This window comes from Neovison vison, chromosome 3 (genome assembly GCF_020171115.1).
Source record: "Neovison vison isolate M4711 chromosome 3, ASM_NN_V1, whole genome shotgun sequence".
Lineage (NCBI taxonomy): Eukaryota > Metazoa > Chordata > Mammalia > Carnivora > Mustelidae > Neogale > Neogale vison.
The window spans coordinates 112,604,708-112,625,952 of record NC_058093.1 but is presented as its reverse complement, the minus strand read 5'-3'; the positions used below and the strand labels follow the sequence as shown (position 1 = coordinate 112,625,952).

The following is a 21,245-nucleotide window of genomic DNA, read 5'->3' as shown; positions in this document are numbered from 1 at the left end:
AAAAGCCAGAATCCACTTTAGGCAGCAAAGGGGTGTGTTACACCGGCCGGGTCGCCTGGAGGTCCCGCCCCAGGCCCGCCCTCCTGACACTGGAGACTACATTTCCCAGAGAACTCCGCGGCCCCAAGGGGGAGGCCCGTCCGCTCTCCCGCTTATACTGAGCGGTGACTGGCTTCCCCAGAGGAGGGCGGAGCCTACACCAGCCAATAGGTGAGAAGCTCGTTACGGCGGCGGAAGCAGCGGCGCTGGGCTGAGGGGTGGGGGGCAGAGAGCTAGCGCCCCGGCGGCGGCGGCGGCGGCGGGTCCGGAGCCCGAGGACGTCGGTCCCACAGGCAGAGAGCGCACGGGAGCGAGCTCGAGGCGGCGCCGTGGCCCCTCGGCGCAGCACCCAGGTAATGGCGGGACGGGCGCCGCGGAGGGAAAGGGAGAAGAGGGGAGGAGACGAGGGGGCGGGGCGGCCGAGCCGGGCTGCAGCGTCCGTCCCGCCGTGCGTCCCTGGGGAAGGGCAGCGGTGCCTCATCTCCTGTGGCTCAGACCTAGGCTCTTTCACGAGCTGGGCACGGCGGTTGGGCCGGCGGCAGGGACTGGGTGTCCTGCGGCAGGGAAGGGAGAGGTTCCAGGAGGGATGGGCTGTTTCGGGCTTGGGGGCGTGGCGGACGTGGGCCCTGGCGGGGAAGTGGAGCGGCCGGGGAGCGCCGGTGGGCGGGCGGCCCAGGGAGTTTGGCTCTTGGAGCAGTTTAAAGTGACTCTCCACATCCGGGCCCTGCGCCCGCCGCTTTCAGACCCTGACCGAGGCGGGGCCTCCTGCCTCCCCGCCCCCCTCGCCGGGAGCGCTTGTCTTCCTCTGCCATTGGCTTAGCCTCGAGGGGTTTGGGCTGCCCCGACGAGGCTCGTGCCTGATTGGCTGGGAGTCGGCGGGAGGGTGGGGCGGGATCAGAGCGCTCAGGCCTCCGCGGATTGGTCCGGGCCCTCGAGTGACGCGCCCGGCGTGGGGCCAATGGGCGGGCGGGGGAGGTAGGGGCAGGTTCTGGGGGAGAAGATTGGAGCAGAACCCGGGCCGGGTGGCGGGGGTGAGCGGGGCCGGCGGGGCTGGACAGCGGCGGGCCCGAGGCGCGCTCCGGTAGGAGCCCTGTCCACGACCCAGGAGCCCAGCGCTGCCATCGAGATGGGCCCTCCGCGGCACCCCCAGCCCGGCGAAATGGAAGCGGGAGGTGCGAGTGGCGGGCGGCGGCTGCAGGTAGAGGCATACCGCTTGTCCTGGGGCTCCCCAGAACGCCGTCCTCCTTCCCACCCTCTAAGAGAAGTCTCAGCCAAAGTGTCTCTGGAAACCTGTGTTCCACGATCTCAGCAATGGGCTTCGGGGTGGGGGTGGGGTTGCGTGCGAACTGGGAATACCGGTAGAGCTTGGCTCCTGAGGGAAAAGGGGGGGTCGATTTTAGAGAAAGTGGCGAAGGTCTCTGGTCCCTCTGGCTCAGTAGGGGGTCTGTGAGAGAAGGAGGAGGAAATTGGTAAATGAAGGCCTGTGCAGAAAATCATTTCAGAGTTCCTTTTGGATTAGGTCTTGAGGAAAGCTTTCTGATTTTTTAGAACTGGGCATCTCTCCTCAGGTTCCTCTTATGACATACTGATGACAGTTGTGTTCACCTTGGTGTGAGCTTCAGTCTTTCAAAGGAACATGTCATTTCCCATAAAACTTAATACAGATAATATGTGTTTTGTTAATACCTATCATATGGCTTTTGTACAGGATTCAGTGTTGATTTTTTTTTTTGAATGGTAATCTTTAAGTATTTATGGAGTGTCATAGTATACCCCAACACCACACAAACGGTTTTACTATTATTTTAGTCCATATCCTTTAAAAACTTAAAGAATTTAGACCATTTGTGCACCATATATTGATCACAGTTAATTGTTCTAGATGAATGAAGCTGCATTTGCTTTTTTAAGGAAAAGTATAGGTATTGGAGATGCTTTAATTTCTCATTATTGATTCTAATGTGAGAATTTAGTAATAACCATATGACTGTATGCACTGCAGGTGGAAATGAGTTCTCAGCAGTTTCCTCGGTTAGGAACCCCTTCCACTGGGCTAAGCCAGGCTCCTTCACAGATTGCGAACAGTGGTTCTGCAGGATTGATAAACCCAGCTGCCACAGGTGAGATATGTGACATTTTTCTATATTGCTTCTTGCTTTAAGACGTTGCCAGTTTTTCATAAGTGACTCTTAATCTCACAAAACAAACTGAGGGTTGCTGGGGAGGGCGGAAGAGGGGGATGGGGTTATGGACATTGGGGAGGGTATGTGCTACGGTGAGTGCTATAAAGTGTGTAAACCTGGCAATTCACAGACCTGAACCCCTGGGGATAAAAATACATTACATGTTTATTTTTTTAAAAATTAATTAATTAAATTTTTAAAAAAGATATTGCCAGTTTTTCATTTAAAAATTAGCAAATTCCTTGTGGGATTTTAGTAAATTCTAGGTTGTTGAATTTGAAGAAAGGGTATATTACAATTCTAATTTAAACAAGGTTTTTCGGGGGTGCCTAAGTGGCTCAGTTGGTTAAGCATCTGACTTGATTACAGCTCAAGTCATGATTTTAGGGTTGTGAGATGGAGTCCCACGTCAGGCTCTGCACAGTGCATGGAGCCTGCGTAAGAGTCTCTCTCTCTCTCTCTCCCTTTCCTTCTATTCTTCCTTCCCTTTATAAATAAGCAAGTTTTTTTAAAATTCCTTTTTTAATCCTTTCACTTATACTGGAGTATACATGAAACTTAATAGTGAAGCATGCCTATGAGAACTGTATTTTAAATACATTAATGTGTTCTCCTTGTTCTGCTTTATGGCCCAGAGGTAAAATAGTGCCATGAGGAAACCCAAAGGTGTGTAAGGCATAATTCTTGCCTTTTAGGTAAAAAAAAAAAAAAAAAAAAAAGCACAGTCAACCCTTGAAAAATACAGGTTTGAACTGAACAGGTCCATTACTTGTGAATTTTTTCTGATAAATGTGGTATAGTACTGTATATGTACTTTTCTGTTCCTTATGTATTTCAGTGTAAGAATATAATATGTAATATATATAACATACAAAATACATATTTACTGACTGTTACAGGCAAGGTTTCCAGTCAACAGTAGGTTATTAGTAGTTAAGCTTTTAGGGAAGTCAAAAGTTACATGTAGATTTTTGGCTGCAGGTGTGGTCATCACCTGTAACCCTGCATTGTTCAAGCATCAACTGAATGTATACATATATATGCACTTAGTTTTTAGTGGTATGCCCTTTGAGTGCTGTAGATCAATGGTCCCTGTCATCAGGGATGATTTTGCAGTCCAGGGAATATTTGGCAATGTCCTGATACATTTTTGGTTGCCAACAAGTAAGGGGGTGCTGTTGGCATCTGATATTTATAGGCCATGGATGCTGCTAAATATTCAAAATGGGCAGGACAGCCCTCCACAACAAAGTACCCAGTCTAGTCAATAGTGCTAAAGTTGAGGTATTCCTTCAAGTAGTCTTTTTGAGTATATTCAGGTGAAAAGATGACATTGCAAAGTAAAGTATTCCTTTTTCTATTCCTTTTTCTTCACCACCTGTTTCCTAATTTTCTTAAAATGGTAAAGGGTATCTGCTCATTGCTCAAACCAGGAACACAGGCATCATCTTTAATTGCTCTGTCTCTCTGGCTCTTATATGTGAGTTATGGAACTTTGATGTTTCAATCTCTTTATCCCTTTGCTTCCCTCCTACCAACTTGGTTTTTGTTACAAATTTATCTTACGTCTCTTTAGACTTGAAGGAATTTTAAGCTACTTCTTATCTCCTCCTTAATAGTAACTACTCATTTTCTGAAAGAATGACAAAAAGTTCCCAATATTCTTGACCTTGAGGAACACAGGAACATTCTGTTCCTTTTGCCACAATCTTCCTTCTTCCTTTACACATACTTATCTGTTTAATTCCTGTCCTTCCTTGAGGTTTCATCTCAGATGTCACTTTTTCTAAGAGGTCTTTGCCAACTAGTTTGCCAACTAGACCACAGGAGTCAGGGGTAGGACCTTGTAGAATGAAGGCTGGAACCATACCCTGGAACCTGGAACCTTGTGTACATTTATACATGCTATACTCGCTACATTGTAGGGCATAAGTAGTGGTCAACAAGTCTTTATAGAGCTACTTAAAGTTCTTTGCTCCTTAACAAATATTTTTGACAAATTGTCTTTGATTATAAATTCATAGAATAATTTAAAGTATAGCTGAAAGAGAATGTTTTTGAACATCTATTTACAAAGAATTATAGTGCTTATTAAAAACAGTGTTGGGACTCCTGGGTGGCACAGTTGGTTAAGCATCTGCCTTCACCTCAGGTTGTGATCCCAGGTCACTGGGATCTGAGTTGGGCTTCCTGCTCCATTGGGAGCGTGCTTCTCCCTCTTCTTCTCCCTCTTCCTCTGCCTGCCATTTCCCCCACTTGTGCTCGTTCCCTCCATTCTGTCAAATAAATAAATAAAATATTTTTTTAAAAAAGTCAAAACAAAAAAGGTTTCAATTAGCAATAATTGCCCTCAGACTTTGTTGAGAAGGAAATCATTGACTTAAACCAAAATTGTCTATAATTTTACTTTTGAATATTGTGTGTATTTTTTCCTTCAGTGACTCTGAGAAAGAATATGAAAGTTTGGGGCGCCTGGGTGGCTCAGTGGGTTAAGCCTCTGCCTTCGGCTCAGGTCATGATCTCAGGGTCCTTTGATTGAGCCCCATATTGGGCTCTCTGCTCAGCAGGGAGCCTGCTTCCTCCTCTCTCTCTGCCTGCCTCTCTGCCTGCTTGTGATCTCTGTCATATAAATAAGTAAAATCTTAAAAAAAAAAAAGAAGAATACAAAAGTTTTTCCATAAGGAGTTTAATATTTCTCTATATTTTCTATTGCTTTTATTAGAAGAATTAATTTGGGATCCTAAGCATATCAGGATTTCAGATACATGTTCAAAGGTCAGAAGTATGAATTACAAGTTCCTTAACTATTCTTTCAAGATTCTTTTGGTTCTAAATGATTCTAAAAGGAGCTTAAAAGGGAATAGTCAGTACATTATATTGTAATGAAATTGTCAAAAATCAAAATCTTCCTGAGCAAATAGGTTTGGGGGGAAGTTATGAAATTGTCCGTTTCCCTTAAAATCTAGTCAGGAGAAAATCTCCTGTGTGCAGTCAGGAATTTGAGTATAACTTTGACTCTGCAAAAACTTAGCTACTAATAGCCTACTGTTGAATGGAATCCTTATTGATAAACAATACATATTTATATTTTATATGTATTATATACTGTATTTTTATAATAAAGTAAGCTAGAGAAAAGAAAACTTATTAAGAAAAGCATAAAAGGGCGCCTGGGTGGCTCAGTGGGTTAAGCCGCTGCCTTAGGCTCAGGTCATGATCTCAGGGTCCTGGGATCGATTCCCGCGTCGGGCTCTCTGCTCAGCAGGGAGCCTGCTTCCCTCTCTCTCTCTCTGCCTGCCTCTCTGTCTACTTGTTGATCTCTGTCAAATAAACAAATAAAATCTTTAAAAAAAAAAAAGCATAAGAAAGAATCATTTACAGCACTGTACTGTATTTATCGAAAAAAAAAATCCACATGGGGTGCCTGGGTTGCTCAGTCGGTTAAGCGTCTGCTTTCAGCTCAGGTCATGATCTTGGGGTCCTGGGAATGAGTCCCACATCAGGCTCCCTGCTTAGCAAGAAATCTGCTTCTCCCTCTTCTGTCCCCTGCCCATGCTCATGCTCTCTCTCCCAAATAAATAAATAAAATCTTAAAAAAAAAAAAAATCCACATATAAGTGAAGCCAGGCAATTCAAACCATGTTGTTCAAGGGTCAGCTCTACAAGAGAAGGAAGAAGACACAGAGGACTACATATTATATTGGGGGGGATGGGTGGCTTAGTTTGTTGAAAGTCCAGCTGTTGGTTTTGGCTTAGGTCATGGTCTCAGGGTCTTGGGATTAAGCCCCATGTTGGGATCAGTGGGGAGTATCCTTGGGATTCTCTCCCACTGCCTTCTCTCCCTACCCGCCCAACGCACTGACACACGTGCTCTCTCTCAAATAAATAAATCTTTTAAAAATAAGAACCACATATTGTATGATTCTGTTTGCAAGAAATTCCAGAAAACACAAAGCTATAGTGTTACGAAAAAACACAAAGTTATAGTGTTAGCAGATTAATGGTTTCTAAGGAATGGGAGGGTGGGAGGAAGGGAATTGCCTGCAAAAGGGCATGAATGAACCAGTGAGAATAATGGAAAATATTTGTATGGTGACTGATTGTGGTTATAGTACTGTATACTTTGTTTTTTAGAGGGCGGGGCAGAGAGACTATCAAGACAAGCTCCATACCGAGGAGGAGAGACAGGGCTCTAGCTCTAGCTCACAACCCTTAGCTCATGACCTGAGCCGAAATCAAGAATCAAATGCTTAACTGAGCCACCCAGGATTCCTGTAGTACTGTCTACTTTTGTAAAATTTTATCTAATTTTATATAAAGAACTAGTGGGTGGGTGGTTTTTTGGGTTTTTTTTTTTAATACTATATCTCAGTAAAGCTGATTGACTAAAAAATGACAAAGGATAGACACATATGCTTCACAGAAGAAGATGTGTATGAATGCCCTGTGGTCACATAAAAGATTTTCAACACCACTAGTCATGGAAATTCTAATTAAAATCACAACACACCCACTGTACACCCAGTACAGTATCTGTATCAAGAATTGGGATGATGAGGGGCTGCCAGAACTCTTAATATGCTGGGTAACAAAAACATAACATGGATACAACCACTTTAGAAGGTATTCCAGCAGTCTAATAAAGTTAAACATTTACTTAACATTTAACCCAGCCATTATGCTCCTAGGTTGTTGGTTAAGAATGTAAAAAAAAACTGTTGAACTCTCTACTTTTAGAGTAGCTATTTTATTGTATGTAAACTGTACATCACAACGCAGAGTATTAACCACTATACGATCACGGTGTAAACTATACATCAATAAAGTGGTTTTATTTGTTTTTATTTCAAGTTTTTAAAAAACTAGTTAGTTGATATAGCAGGTAATACTCATTTCAGGTGTACAGTTTAGTGATTCATTACTTAAATGTAATAGCTAGTGCTCATTACAAGTGCCCATCTTAATAGCCATCACCCATAAAGTGGTTTTAAGAATCAGAATTTTTAAAAAATCTGAATGACCAGGGAGAAATGATGTATAATGTAAAATATACATCAGTCTTTTCACCCAGTACATGTAATTTTCAAAAATCTTTTTCCTGAGGAAATCACTGAACAAGGACTCAAAGTACACATGGACTTTTATCCGAGTTGTTGATAATAGCAAAAAATTTGGAAATATGGGACGCCTGGGTGGCTCAGTGGGTTGAAGCCTCTGCCTTCATGATCTCAGGATACTGGGATGGAGCCCCACTTTGGGCTCTCAGCTCAACAGGGAGTCTGCTCCCTGCCCCCCGCCCCCGCCTGCCTCTCTGCCTATGATCTCTATCAAATAAATAAATAAATCTTGAAAAAAAAAATTGGAAATAACCTGAAAGCCCACCGATGATATAATGGTTTAAAAAGCTGTAGTTGGGGTGCCTGGGTGGCTTAGTTGGTTAAGCATCTCTTTCTTGATCTCAACTCAGCTCTTGATCTCTGTATTGTGAGTTCAAGCCTTGTGCTGGGCTCCATGCTGGGCTTGGGGCCTACTGAAAAAAAAGAAAGAAAGAAAGAAAGAAAACAGAAAAAATATAGTGTATCTATGCAATGGAATTTCATTTAGCATTTTCTTAAATGATGTAATATATATTCACTATTACTCAGCAATTTCACTTCTTGGTATATATCCAATAGAAATGGTAAATAGTTCACCAGAAGACATGTGTGGGAGTATTACTAGCACTAACATTCGTAATAGCAAAAAACTGAAAACTATCTTAATGCCTATTAACAGTAAAATGGATAATTTATAGTTGATTCCCAGAGTGATCTACTATACTGACAGTGAAAGATCTGCAGCAACATGCAATGACATTCATGGATCTTATACTTGTAAGTGAAAAAAGCAAGATACAACAGGGTGCATTTGCTATGAGTCTATTTATAAAGTTCAAAAATAGATAACAGTTATCTGTGGTGCTAGAGGTTGGGATACCTTGGAATAGTGAGGAATCCAGCTGAACAGAGGGGCTTCTAGGGAATGTTTTGCATCTTGAGCTGGGTGCTGGTTACTCAGGTGTATTTGGTTTATATAAGTTCGTTGAGCTACACAATTTACATTTGTGCTCTTTGTGAAGGTTATAGTTTGTTGAAAAGTTACATAAATAAAAGCCCACCCAATATTAAAGATGAGAAATGGCTCAGGGTTTTACCAACATATTAACTCTTGATGCTTTCGGGAAATAGACTTTGGGAGCATCTTTATTTTCTTGATAGGTTTACAGATACTTGAAATTTTTTTTTACATAGGTATAATCTCTGTTTTCAGAAAAATGTTAATATTATTTTGAGAAAATGATAGACAAGTATGAGATAACTTTCACGAACTCTTTTATTAGATTAGGTCTTTGGTTTTTGTTTTGTTTTGTTTTGTTTTTTAAGAGAGAAAGAGCTTTTTTTTTTTTTTTTAAGATTTTATTTATTTTATTTGACAGGCAGAGATTACAAGTAGGCAGAGAGGCAGAGGCAGGCAGAAAGAGAGAGGAGAAAGCACGTTCCCTCCTGAGCAGAGAGCCCGATGTGGGGCTCGATCCCAGGACCCTGGGATCATGACCTGAGCTGAAGGCAGAGGCTTTAATCCACTGAGCCACCCAGGTGCCCCAGGTCCTTGATTTTTTAAGTTAGTTTTTAAGTAGGCTACATGTTTTCATGGTCCAAAATTCCCAAAGTATAGTGAAAATATTTCTCCTACAATTTATATAGCAGGTTTCCTGTTGATAGACATGTAGGTTTTAAAACTTCCTTTACTAGAATAAAAATGGTGAAACAAATAATCTGGTACACAAGTCATTTTATACAATGCCATGTATCTATAGGATACATTCCTATAAGTGAAATAGTTAGGTTTCAAAGGCTTTGTACATTGTAATAATGATGAAGAGTTCCATGTTTGCTTCGTAGGAAATCTGTTTTGAAAAGCTGTATACTCTTGGACTTAAGAATTGTATTTAGGGGCACCTAGGTGACTCAGTTGGTTAACTGTCTGACTTTGGCTCGGGGTCCTGGCCCCCCCCCCTTTCAGACTCTACATTCTGGGGAATCTCCTCCTCCTTTTCCTGAAGCCCCTCCCCCAGTTGTGCACATGCCTGCATGCACTCTCTCTTTCTCTCTCTCACAAGTAAATAAATAAAATCTTTTAAAAAAGAATTGTATTTAAATTATCATTTTAATGTTAATGTTTTTATAAATTTCTAAATATCTTAAAAGAAAGCATCGAATCTAGTTTTGCTCTTTTGAGTTCTTTTTTTTTTTTTTTTAAGATTATTTATTTATTTGAGAGAGAGATAGCACGAGCAGGGAGGAGCAGAGCAAGAGGGAGAAGCAGGCTTCCCTCTGAGCAGGGACCACAACATGGGCCTTGATCTCAGGACCCCAAGATCATGACCTGAGTTGAAGACAGACCCTTAACCAACTAAGCCACCCAGGCACCTCTTGAGTTCCTTTTAGATAGTTATCGGGTCCTTTGTTCATAGGAGTGGAAAAGCCAAAATATCCAGAGTAAGGCCTGTGTTCCATAGGTATGGCTCTTGTGTTTGATATCTGTTAGGGGGAACCTAATGCCCAAATTCTCCTTAAGAAAATCTCCCAAGGAAATGGTCACTTTATCAACACTGAAACTTAGTTGCAAGTACCACTGTTGTATATGTTTGCCATTCATTAATATTAATTCATATTGGAAGCATATGACATGCTCTCTGTCCCTTAATGTCCTTACTAGTCAACGATGAATCTAGTCGAGAGGCTGAAGTCACTGCCAGGGAGCACATGGGTTCCAGCAGCTCCCTACAGTCCCGTGAAGAGAAGCAAGAGCCTGTTGTGGTAAGGCCCTATCCACAGGTGCAGATGTTGTCTACACACCATGCTGTTGCATCGGGCACACCCGTCACAGTGACAGCCCCACCAGCACATCTGACGCCAGCAGTGCCACTCTCCTTTTCGGAGGGACTTATGAAGGTAATGGAGAGGTTTAAAATTTCACATTAAACCACAGCTAAAGACTGGCTAATCTTCCTGACAATTTTCACAAAGTCTTAGGCTGTACCCAGGATTTTAGTGTTTCCTTTTTGACCCATCAGTTCAGCTCTTCTGTGTCACTTAGAGCTGCACTGTTCTTAAGTGCCTACTCTTGTGCCGCTGGGCAGTTGGCATCATAGGATCTTTTCTAGTAACCGTTTTGACATTGATTTTATTCAAGTTATAGGCATGCTAACTCAGATTTTATCTTGGAGTGGCACTCTTCTCCAAGGTTTTGTTTTAAAGCTTGCTAATTCAAGGGTATCTGAGAATATTGCCTTGTATTTTACCTCATGGCTATGTTTCAGTTGCTAGGAGTTTTGTTTACTTCCTCCCAAACTTGGGATGCAGCATTGTATAGAAGAAGGAGTGTGGGCTGTGAGCCATGCAGATCTGGGCCTCGGTCCCAGTTCCAGTTTTTACTGTCTGCATGGCTTTGAGCAGGTGACATAGCCTTGCTTTGTATGTTTCCTAATCTGTAAAATGGAAATGCTGGTACTTCAGTGGAAAAGTTGTGATGCTAAGAGATAAAATATATAAGGCTTTTGGATCCTTCCTGGCACTCTCCATGTTTGATTTGTGTATTTTTAACTATAGAATGAAATGCATCACTTGTAAAAAGCTATTGATATGTTTCGTGTGGTTTTCTGTTTACAGCCGCCCCCGAAGCCCACCATGCCTAGCCGTCCCATTGCTCCTGCTCCACCTTCTACCTTGTCACTTCCCCCCAAGGTTCCAGGGCAGGTTACCGTTACCATGGAGAGTAGCATCCCTCAAGCTTCAGCCATTCCTGTGGCAACAATCAGTGGACAACAGGTTTTTTTCCTCTTAATTTGCTGATTTTCAAACTGAGATGCCAAACTGTTGATCATTATTTATTGAATGCCAGCAGTACATTAGGCACTGTACTAAATAAAAAATTAAGTGGTCACTGATATCTGTGAGGGGAAGATAGTAGGTCCTAGAGAAGTAAAACCAACACACACAGTGCTGTTTGTCAGTAGGCCAGTATGTATCAAGCATCTGCTGTGTATGAGGCACCACCCTCAGTGTGAGATACAAATCTAGATAAGACAGTCTATATTCTTTAAGTGCTCAGAGTTCATTTGTGAGTATTGAGAATGGCTTCATGGCAGTCATACATTTCTAAGACTTTCTCTGAGGACAATTAATGTGTATCTCTTGGGTACCTACCAGGTTCCCTCAAGCAGGTCACCAGTCATGAACACTTATTTCATGGTGTTTTAAATTTTTTCCTGAAATTCTATGTCTACTCCATAACATGTATGTGATTCATTTAAATATTTTGGGTTGCTAAGTGAAAAGACCTGAATCTAAAATTTTTCCCTTCAAGTTTCAATAAAAAATTGGTATTCCAAGAAGACCTGCTGTTTTCTTCCTTCTGTTGTACTGCTGAGTACTCCCAGAAGTGCTGGAACCCCCAGCTGGGAAATATTGGCGTCGGGGCTGGGAGCATGTGAGGAAGGGACTTCTAAGGGGAGAGCTAAAGAACGCATAAGGGAGTACCTGCTCAGTGCTAATTGACATTTACTTAGAAGTCCTGCGTAGCATAAAGGGTGGATGAATGCAGTGGCATGTAAGGAAAATGGAAGAGGAAGAAATAAGCTTTTGGCCAAGGCAAAGAAAACAAGTGTAAAAAACTAATATTGAAGATGAGATTGTCCCAAAGTGAACAGTCAAATGTCTATTAGTCTCTATTAGAGACCTAGCACCTAGCTAGGTTTGAGGCATTGAAGGGTCCTCAGAGTCACCACATGCCTGCTGGCACAGGTCATCATGAAGTATGTTGTATATAAAAAAAAAAAAAAAGCTAAATGTCCTTTCCCTTGGGATACTCACTGTCTAAAAGGAATACCCTGACCTACATTTGGAGGCAACTGACCTCCTAGAAGCAATGGCTAAGCATCATTGACTAAAACTAAGCGCATAAAAATAACATTACATCCTGTTTCTTGCAGGGACATCCCAGTAACCTGCATCACATCATGACCACAAATGTACAGATGTCTATTATCCGCAGCAATGCTCCTGGGCCCCCTCTTCACATCGGAGCTTCTCATTTACCGCGAGGTAGAAACTGCACATTTTGTTCAAATTCTCCAAGTCCTTTGGCAGATATTTGTTAAGAGATTTCTGCTACTGTCCAAAATACATATTTAGAATCATCTTAATAAAGTTACAGGATAAAAGAAACAGCAGTACACATTTAGAGCATGATCTAGTATATGTGAATTACAGTTGCATTTCAACAAGCTTGTGTATGCTTGTGTGTGTAAACTTAAAGCAATTCAAATTTTTAGTGTGGTCTAAATATTGTCCCTTGTAGTGAGGAACTCAAAGCTGTAGATAGTCCAAAATAGTCTTTGTTGTTAGTCAGAAATACAAATACTGACTATTTTTAAAGTTCAGTGATAATGGCTATTCAAGTAATATAGCCATAAGATAAATTTATTCATACAATTAAGTTCTAATAGGTTGACAGGTATTAAATTTAATGATTTTCTCTACTTGATCAGAAACTGTAGCCTTCTGTTGACAAGTGTAAAGTCATCGCTGCCCAAATCAGGCTCACAAGTACAAAACCAAGTTTACTTGGTCATAACATAATTTAGTGGTTCTCAGAGTGAATTTCGTAGACTGCAAAGGGGGTCTTTGTTAGGTCAAAACAACTTTCATGAAAATACTAAGATTTCATTTGCCTGTCATACCCTGTTGACGTTTGCACTGATGATACAACAGCTGTGGTGGTTTATGTGAACCCTCCTTGGTGGTGACACTGCTGGAGCCTTGGCCTAAATGAAGTTGATGGCATGATGCTGTCCTGTTCAGTGTGTGCTTCTCTTCTGCATACTTGTAGTTAAAAAAAAAAAGCCAGTTTCATTTAAGAATGTCCTGAAAAAAGCAACACAGGGTATTATTATTATAAGATCACAACCTTGAGAGCACATTTTCCGAATTTTCTGTGGGAGGAAAGGGAAATATACATACAGCACCTCTGCTAAATTACATACTGAGGTCTAGAAACTATTTTCCTAGGGCATATAATGGGAACTATGTAAATTGTGAGCCCATAAGCCATACTAATGAAAACCATTTTTTTCCAGGTGCAGCTGCTGCTGCTGTGATGTCCAGTTCTAAAGTAACTACGGTCCTGAGGCCGACTTCCCAGTTGCCAAATGCTGCTACGGCTCAGCCAGCAGTACAGCACATCATTCACCAACCAATCCAGGCACGTCAGGTTGTAGGTAGTCAGCTAGCAAGTATTAGGTGCCTACTCTGAGTTCTTGACTCTGCTAGAGCCTGGGAGAGTCCTTTGACTTCAAGTGACTTTTGATCTAGTTGCCAAGAGGTCAGGAAGGTTGAGTTATATACACTGCAATGTGATTAGCTGTCCTGGGATTTGGGGGAGCCATGGTGAGGGAAGCTTTCGCTGGGATGGGTGTGGTAACAGGGATTCAGAGAAGTGGAGAGGCAGGGAAAGGAAACAGTACTGTGAATGGTGGTGAGAAGGACGGTGGTGGTTACATAGTGTTTAGTAGAGGCAAGCCAGAAGTGAGAGGTTTTCATTCAGATTGGGATTTATGAGCCCTTAAATATTTAGTGCATGTTATTATGCACTTGTGTATGCTTTTCAAGGAAGACAGTGCCTTTCAACTTTTTTTCAAGGAAATCTATGGGTTCAGTACTACTGAGGTATAGTGTATGATGAAGTGACATTATGATGTCTCTAAATTCAGAGCTCTAAGATACAGAGTATAAATCTGATTTTGTACACAAGAGCCACTAAGTTTCTTGAACACAGTAACGTGCGGTCAAAGAACTATCCTTGAAAGGTTAATGGAGCTGAATCACTGACAGATGAAAATTCAGATACTTTCGGGGGCCAGAGGTAATGTATGTGGAACCACAGGGTTTAAGACAGTAAGGAAGGGTGCTGAGTAGGACATGGGGTAATACATGTCCAGCCTAGAGTTCTCAGTTTAAAAGAAAATAAGGGATCTTGCTGGCTAATAAAACACATTTGGAGACTCATTAGCCCCCTGGAATGTAAATGGTATACAGAAAGAATTGGAGAAAGAACCAGGACAAGGAGTTCACTAAAGATAGTGTGACGATCCTACTGTGAGACAAGCTTTAACAATTGGCACAACAGGTAAAAGGTCTGGAAGTGAGAGGCAGATCCAGAATGGGCAGCATTTGTGAATTTAACTGTATCAGGGTCAAGAAAGGGTCTACCCAGGAGTGCTCAGATGATTGAAAGAATCGATGGTGGACAAGCAGGTGAAGCCCAGGGGGGAGCTTGTTTGGTGAAGATTTTACACCCAGATGTAGTATAGGGGTGGTTACGGGAAGTACATCCATGTGAAAACAGCCAGAGAGCATCTAGGGCACCCTGAATCTTCTGCAGGCAAGCACTGTTTTCATGTGTTTGCTAGTTTAGAGGGCTGAGAGCCAGTGGTTCCATCTGATGGCTGAGATCCCTCTATTGAAAGCACTTGGTTGTGTGGTAGTGTAAAATGTGTACACCAGAACCAGCAACAAATCTGTGGGCACTCTAGATCTGAAGGGTAGGATCCCAACTCATACTAATAGGACAAAATATTGCATCTAGTCCTACTTGGAAGGAAGAAATTTATATAGTCCATCCAGCCAAGATAGGTATTTTTTGGTAATTCTCTCTCTTGGATGTTAAAATTACCTATCTGAAAAGAGAATTCTTTAGTCATAGTGGTGAGAATTTGCTTTCGTTTGGACACAAACATGCTTGTTTGAAGGCCCAAGTTTCTAATTATACTTTTAGTGTTTGGCTTACTGTATTTTATTTTGCTCCTTGTATTAATGAATTATTTTTTCTCTTCTCTTGGTAGTCTCGTCCACCTGTGACCACCTCTAATACCATCCCTCCTGCTGTGGTAGCAACTGTCTCAGCCACCAGAGCTCAGTCTCCAGTCATTACTACAACTGCAGCACATGCTACTGATTCAGCACTTAGGTATATTTGGGGGTTTGGAGATCAGGCTCTCCTCCTTTCCCTTTTCCCTTTCCTTTCTGTCCTTTCATTTAACTCAATAAATACTTAGTGCTGGAGATAAAGCAGTGGGCAACCAGAAATTTCTGTTCTCATAGAGTTTCTGTTTTTAGGGGCTAGAGACATACAAATAAAAAAGTTTTTTTTAGAAGGTCAAAAGTGCTTTGAGGAAAAATTAGGGTAAGATTTGGAGTGACAAGGTAAGCTGTACAGGCTATTTCCTGTAAGGTGGTCTGGGAAGACTATTGTTAAGAATGGATTAGAGCAGGGGTGCCTGGGTGGCTCAGTGGGTTAAGCCTCTGCCTTTGGCTCAGGATATGATCTCAGGGTCCTGGGATTGAGCCCTGCATCTGGCTCTCTGCTCAGCAGGGAGCCTGCTTCCCCCTTTCTCTCTGCCTGCCTCTCTGCCTACTTATAATCTCTATCTGTCAAATAAATAAATAAAGTCTTAAAAAAAATGGATTAGAGCAGAAAATTGAAAAATCTAATGAAGTGAGTCTTGTGGCTGTGGGTAAGAACATTCTGCACAGTGGGAACTACTGTGCAGGGTCTCCACATGAGGGCCTTAGGAAGCCCTCTACAGGTTTAGACTTTGCTGGGATACAGTGGGAAGCCTTAGTGGAGTTTTGAGCAGAGCAGTGTCATGCTCTTAAGCCTGGCTACTGTGGAGAGGCAAAGTTGGAAATGGAGATATGGTTTAGGAAGGCATGCAGAAATTGAGAAGAGGTCATTGCTGGAGGTGGAAAGACATGGTTAGATTCAGAATAGAGTTTTGAAGTTGGTTGAGGATTTCAGAGGAATTACATAGGGGCAGTGAGAGAACAAGAAGAGTCAGGATTCTGGCCCTGCTAGCTGGCCTATGAAGCTAGAAAGTTGGAGTTGCTATAACTTGAGATGAGGAACAATGGGAAGAGTAGGTTTGGGGGAGGAATTCCAGACTATTTTTGGACATTGGACGGTTGTGCTGACTTGTGAGCACCCAAGTGGACATGTTGAGATTGGTTAATAGATGAGTTTGGAGTCCAGGGAAGAGTTGTGAAGGAGATTATTTAGGAAAACTGTATAGATGGGAAAGAGGTTTGCCAGAGAAAAAATGTCTCCCAGATGAGAGGGCTGGAGGGGGAAGCAGTGTTCTCAGGGGAGAGCCCAGATTCATTAGGGCAGGGAGGTAAAGGATATATTCAGAGAAGAGATTGAGAATGTAGGGACTTTTACTAAATGGACTGGTCAGAGGCTGCACTGGAAGGGTTGGGTATCTGAAAAGGGAGAGCTCTGTAGAGCCATACAGGAATAAGTGAAGGAATGAACTGTGATGCTTCCTAGAAATGACACAGTTGGGTGAAGATATGATGGTGTTTGTCCTTCTGTCCCAAGCCATATTGTGGTAAGGCTGTGAAAGTTGGGGGGAGGCAGTGGGATGTGAGTCTTTCCAGGAGGTCTTTCTTGATCAATTTGTTTGTTATGTTGTGCCTTGGGCAATATAAACAACAGAAGAACAGAAGAAGAAGGGTAGTAGACATGGAGACTAAAGCTGTCATACATATGGAGACCATCCATAACTCTCAGTTGCCAGGTGGAGGCAGGGCGGAGTGGTGAGGAAGAGAGAGTCTAGACGCCTCCCTGGTTTCTTCATTGTTTGACCAAGTAAATAAAAAGGAAACAAGAAAGAAAGTGAGTTTTAGAAAGAATGTTGCCTTTTGATACTGAGTTTATCCGTGGAACAATCAAGTGGCAGTTGTCAGCAGGTGATTGAAGAGATGTCGGTACCAGAGATAATGAGTTTGGAAGTCATCAGCCTGTAGGCTGCAGTTAAACCTTTGAGGTATTTGAGGCTCTCCAAGGGGAATGAATAGTTAAGAGGGCCTAGAACAGAACTCTGAAAAAAGTAACTTTTAAATGCAGAAGTGTACCTAGGACTTATATTTAACCATTAGCTCTATCATTCATTAGCTGTGTGACATTAGGCAAGTTTCTCAACTTCCCTGATCCTTAGTCTCCTGAGTGAAATGAGGATACTTCCTGGTAATTGAAAATATTGCCTGAGGTACAAAGAAACAGAACTGCCCAACATAAAACAGACTATGTGTTGTTCATTTAAATTTTATATTACCTGTATATATTTAGGTGGTACAAAGAAATTAAAAAGTTATGAATGTGTATACAGTGAAAAGAGGTTTTTTTTATATCATGTTGTCAAAGTATCTCTTTTCTAGTGCCTTGATTTTTTAATAAAAAGAGATGTTGAGGGACGCCTGGGTGGCGCAGTTGGTTAAACGACTGCCTCCGGCTCAGGGCGTGATCCTGGAGTCCCGGGATCGAGTCCCACATCAGGCTCCCAGCTCCATGGGGAGTCTGCTTCGCTCTCTGACCTTCTCCTCGCTCATTCTCTCTCTCACTGTCTCTCTCTCTCAAATAAATAAAATAAAATCTTAAAAAAAAAAAAATTAAAAAAAAAAAAGAGATGTTGAATTTTGTCAAGATGATTTTCATCTTGTTGTGACCATTATGTATCGTTTTGTTGTGAAAAATAGTGACCTTTTTAATCTGCAGCATGAAAGTAATTTATGGACAGTTTTCTTGAATTGTATCTTTATATATTCATTTTATTGCATTTTAGTGAAGGGACACCCAGTTATGTATTTTTTAGATCTTTTTTGTATGACTTCCTTATCTAAACTTTATTAACTTCTTCCCTTTTGATTCTGCTTAATATTCTCAAAGTCTTTTCTGTTTCTTACAGAGTTTTCAGCATTGTCTGTCATGCTCAACTTCTAGTTTTGCCTATGTTCCTGATAAAGGTGGATATTTTCTTCTGTTTCTCTCCTGAACTATGCCTATTTATTTTGTCTCCCTTCTGTTGTCTTATTATTTTGTCCAGAGAGCTCTCATATCTTTGCTTTTTGTTTTCATTTCGTGGAAGGAGTTATTTCATTACATTTCTTCATTCATGGTACAATTTTCATCTACTTAGTGAAAGCGTTTCTAGTAAACTTCCTTTTCTTTTTTTTTTTTTTTTTAAACTTCCTTTTCTATCCACCATTTTTCTTATAGCATCATGAAATAAGTTTTGTGCTGGGTGCTTTCTGAGTACTCATCTTTGAATTGAGTTGAACTTATTCTGCATCAGCTATTTGTAATTGGTTCTTGTGGGCTGGGCTGTATACTAGCTAGGGGAAATTTTCCTAATGACTCAGAGTACTCTGTTGATGTTTTCTTGGTTGTACTTCTCTCCTGACAGTGAAGATAGACTGCCCCAGATGGCAATTTCTCTTTTCCCTAGGTCTCACCACACACTGGGGGTTTTTTGTTTCTTTTTTTAAAGTAAGCCCTGTGCCCAACCAACATAGGGCTTTAACTCATGACCCTGAGATTGAGAATTACCTGCTTTACCTGATGAGCCAGCCAGACACCCCTCACCACATGCTGTTTTTCACATGGCACTAATCTGTATGTGTGATTACTAGTTTAACCCTTTGTCATTAATTATTGGATATTGGAACCAGTCTGTGTCCAGGTCCTGCTTCACTGACAGCTCGTGCTGTTACAAACAAAAGCTTCTGGTTTCTTCTGTCAGAGTGCGCTCCTCACTTTGGAGAATTATACTTGACTGGGTTTTGACCCTTAACTTGTAGCTGCAGAGATCCTGTCTGCATTGGCGCCTGTGTCCCTGTTTGGGTATCACTGCCCTTGGCAGTTCTGCTACCTCTTCTGTGGTTTGAGGTGTCAGGTATCTCTTAATGTTGCCAGAGATGGAGATTGCATTACTTTTTGTTTTGTTACTATTCTCTGAGAGGAAGAGAAAATTCCAAACCTGCAGTCTCTGCCTGCAGTACTACTTGCCCTCACTCTGAAGAAGTCAAAGATCCAGCTCAACACTGGAAGATGGTCACAGGTTCACTTGTTATAAATTAACCCCAAATTTTCTGTGTTTTTCAAGTTTCTAATTTGGGTCTCTGTCCCTAGAGCTGCCTTTGAGGCCATTAAAGAAAATCTCATTGCTAGGAGAAAGAGTATATTGATTAAGACAACAGATGTGGGAGTACTTTCTGTGCTCCCACAGAAGCTGACTGACCCTGCTTAATCTCTGATCTTTTTTGTGTATGGGGGAGTTGCCACTATGGACTTAGGGGTGTTTTATTTACTCGGTATATTTTAATAAAAATCTTTTTTTCCCCAGTTGCCCCAAATTTGGCTAGTGAGAACCCCTTCAAACTGGCTTCAGTGTCATTTTGATAATTCCTCTTAGACTTTGAGTACTTTCATCTTTTTGGTACATGGTAAATGAGGCCCTTTATTTTTTTTCTGCCTCCCTAGCCTTGAAATCAACCATTTCTCCAATGATTCTTGGTTCTCTTTGGTGGAGAATGGTAATTAGAACCCAAGATCTGAGTGCTAAGGGTACACGTTGCTCCTAGGGTATCGTTGCTTTTAGGCTCTTTCTGTGAACAGAGGTAATCAATATATAAACACAGTCATGTCTTCATACTGATATTTCTGAATGAAATTTAACATTAAAAGTTTTTTTTCTTTCTTCAGTTTTATATTTGTACATCTTTTCTCTTACGCTACAAACCTTGTGTCAAGACATTAATACAACTACTTGGTTCTTTGGTCCATAATATTAAAAAAAAAAAAAATAGTTTCAAAGTAACAACTCAGAGTACCAAGTTCATGGGTCTTAAATCAACCCCTTATTTTCTGTAGATTAAACTAATAATAAGACCAGATGACATTTGGGGCGCCTGGGTCGCTCAGTCGATGAGTGTCTGCCTTCGGCCGAGGTCATGATCCCAGAGTCCTGGGATCAAGTGCCACATCAGGCTCCCTGCTTAGCAGGAAGTCGGCATCACCCTCTCCCACTACCCCTGTTTGTGTTCCCCCCTCTCTGTCTCTCTCTCTCTCAAAGAAATAAAGATTCTCTAAAAAAAAAAAGAGAGAGAGAGAGAGAGACAGTGAAGTTTAAGACTTCTTCCCAGTTCTTTTGTCTTCAGACTACATTTCACTAAATGGAGCAGAAATGTATTCAGAGATCACTTGAAGTGATCAATTTCTCTGTGAGATATGTAGTAGTATTTTCTGTTTAATTAAGATTCACATTTTTCTAAAATATAAATATGTAAAAAGGTATACAGTGAGGAGTTTCACTGTCCTCTCTATCCCTCAAATGTTGGAGCACACCTGGCTGGTTCAGTAGGTTGTGTCTGCCTTCAGCTCAGACCATTATCCCAGGATCCTGGGATCAAGCCCCATGGTGGGCTCCTTGCTCAGCAGGGAATCTGCTTCTCCCTTCCTCACTCTCTGCTTCTCCCTCTGCTTGTGCTCTCTCTCTGGCTCTGTCTCTTTCTCAAATAAATAAAAATCTTAAAAAAAAAAAAAAAGGCGTAACTTTCAAAGGAACAAGAAAATACAGCATATTCTATTTATATATACTGTTTTGTGCCTTGCATTTTTCTCTTAATATATTCTGGAGATGATTCCAAATCAGTACATAGAGATATTTATTCCCTTTATTTTTGGCTGCTTTGTATCCTAGCTTATGGATGTCCTGATGGACATTTCAGCTTGTGCTGTTGCCTGTTTTGATGGTATACTTTCAAGATCTGTGGAAGTGCTAGACCAAAGAGTGAATGCTTCAATTTCCTTACATGGAAAATGGCAATAATAGGGTGCCTGGCTGGCCCAGTCAGTTGAGTGTCCAGCTCTTCATTTTGGTTCAGATCATAATCTCACAGTCCTGGCATCAAGCCCTTTGTCGGACTCTACACTCAGCAGGGAGTCTGCTTGAGGATATTCCCTCTCCCTCTGGTCCTCCCATGCTCATGCACGCATTCTCCCTCTCTCTCTCAAATAAATAAATCTATGGGGGAAGAAAGAAAATGGCAATAATATTGCCTACCTCACAGATCATTATAAGGAATA

General features: G+C 41.7%; 1 protein-coding gene across 3 annotated transcripts in view; it reads left to right on the top strand.

The window, feature by feature from the left end:
• Positions 1–280: 280 nt before the first annotated feature.
• SAP130 (Sin3A associated protein 130) overlaps positions 281–21,245 on the top strand; it is an 81,201-nt gene continuing 60,236 nt past the window's right edge. For all 3 annotated transcript variants that reach the window (XM_044242726.1, XM_044242727.1, XM_044242725.1), the window contains exons 1-7: positions 281–392; positions 2,042–2,159; positions 9,981–10,216; positions 10,934–11,092; positions 12,256–12,367; positions 13,402–13,526; positions 15,166–15,290. In XM_044242726.1, the coding sequence (XP_044098661.1) occupies positions 2,048–2,159; positions 9,981–10,216; positions 10,934–11,092; positions 12,256–12,367; positions 13,402–13,526; positions 15,166–15,290 (869 nt within the window). In that variant the 5' untranslated portion in view covers positions 281–392; positions 2,042–2,047. The remainder of the gene's footprint in view (positions 393–2,041; positions 2,160–9,980; positions 10,217–10,933; positions 11,093–12,255; positions 12,368–13,401; positions 13,527–15,165; positions 15,291–21,245) is intronic.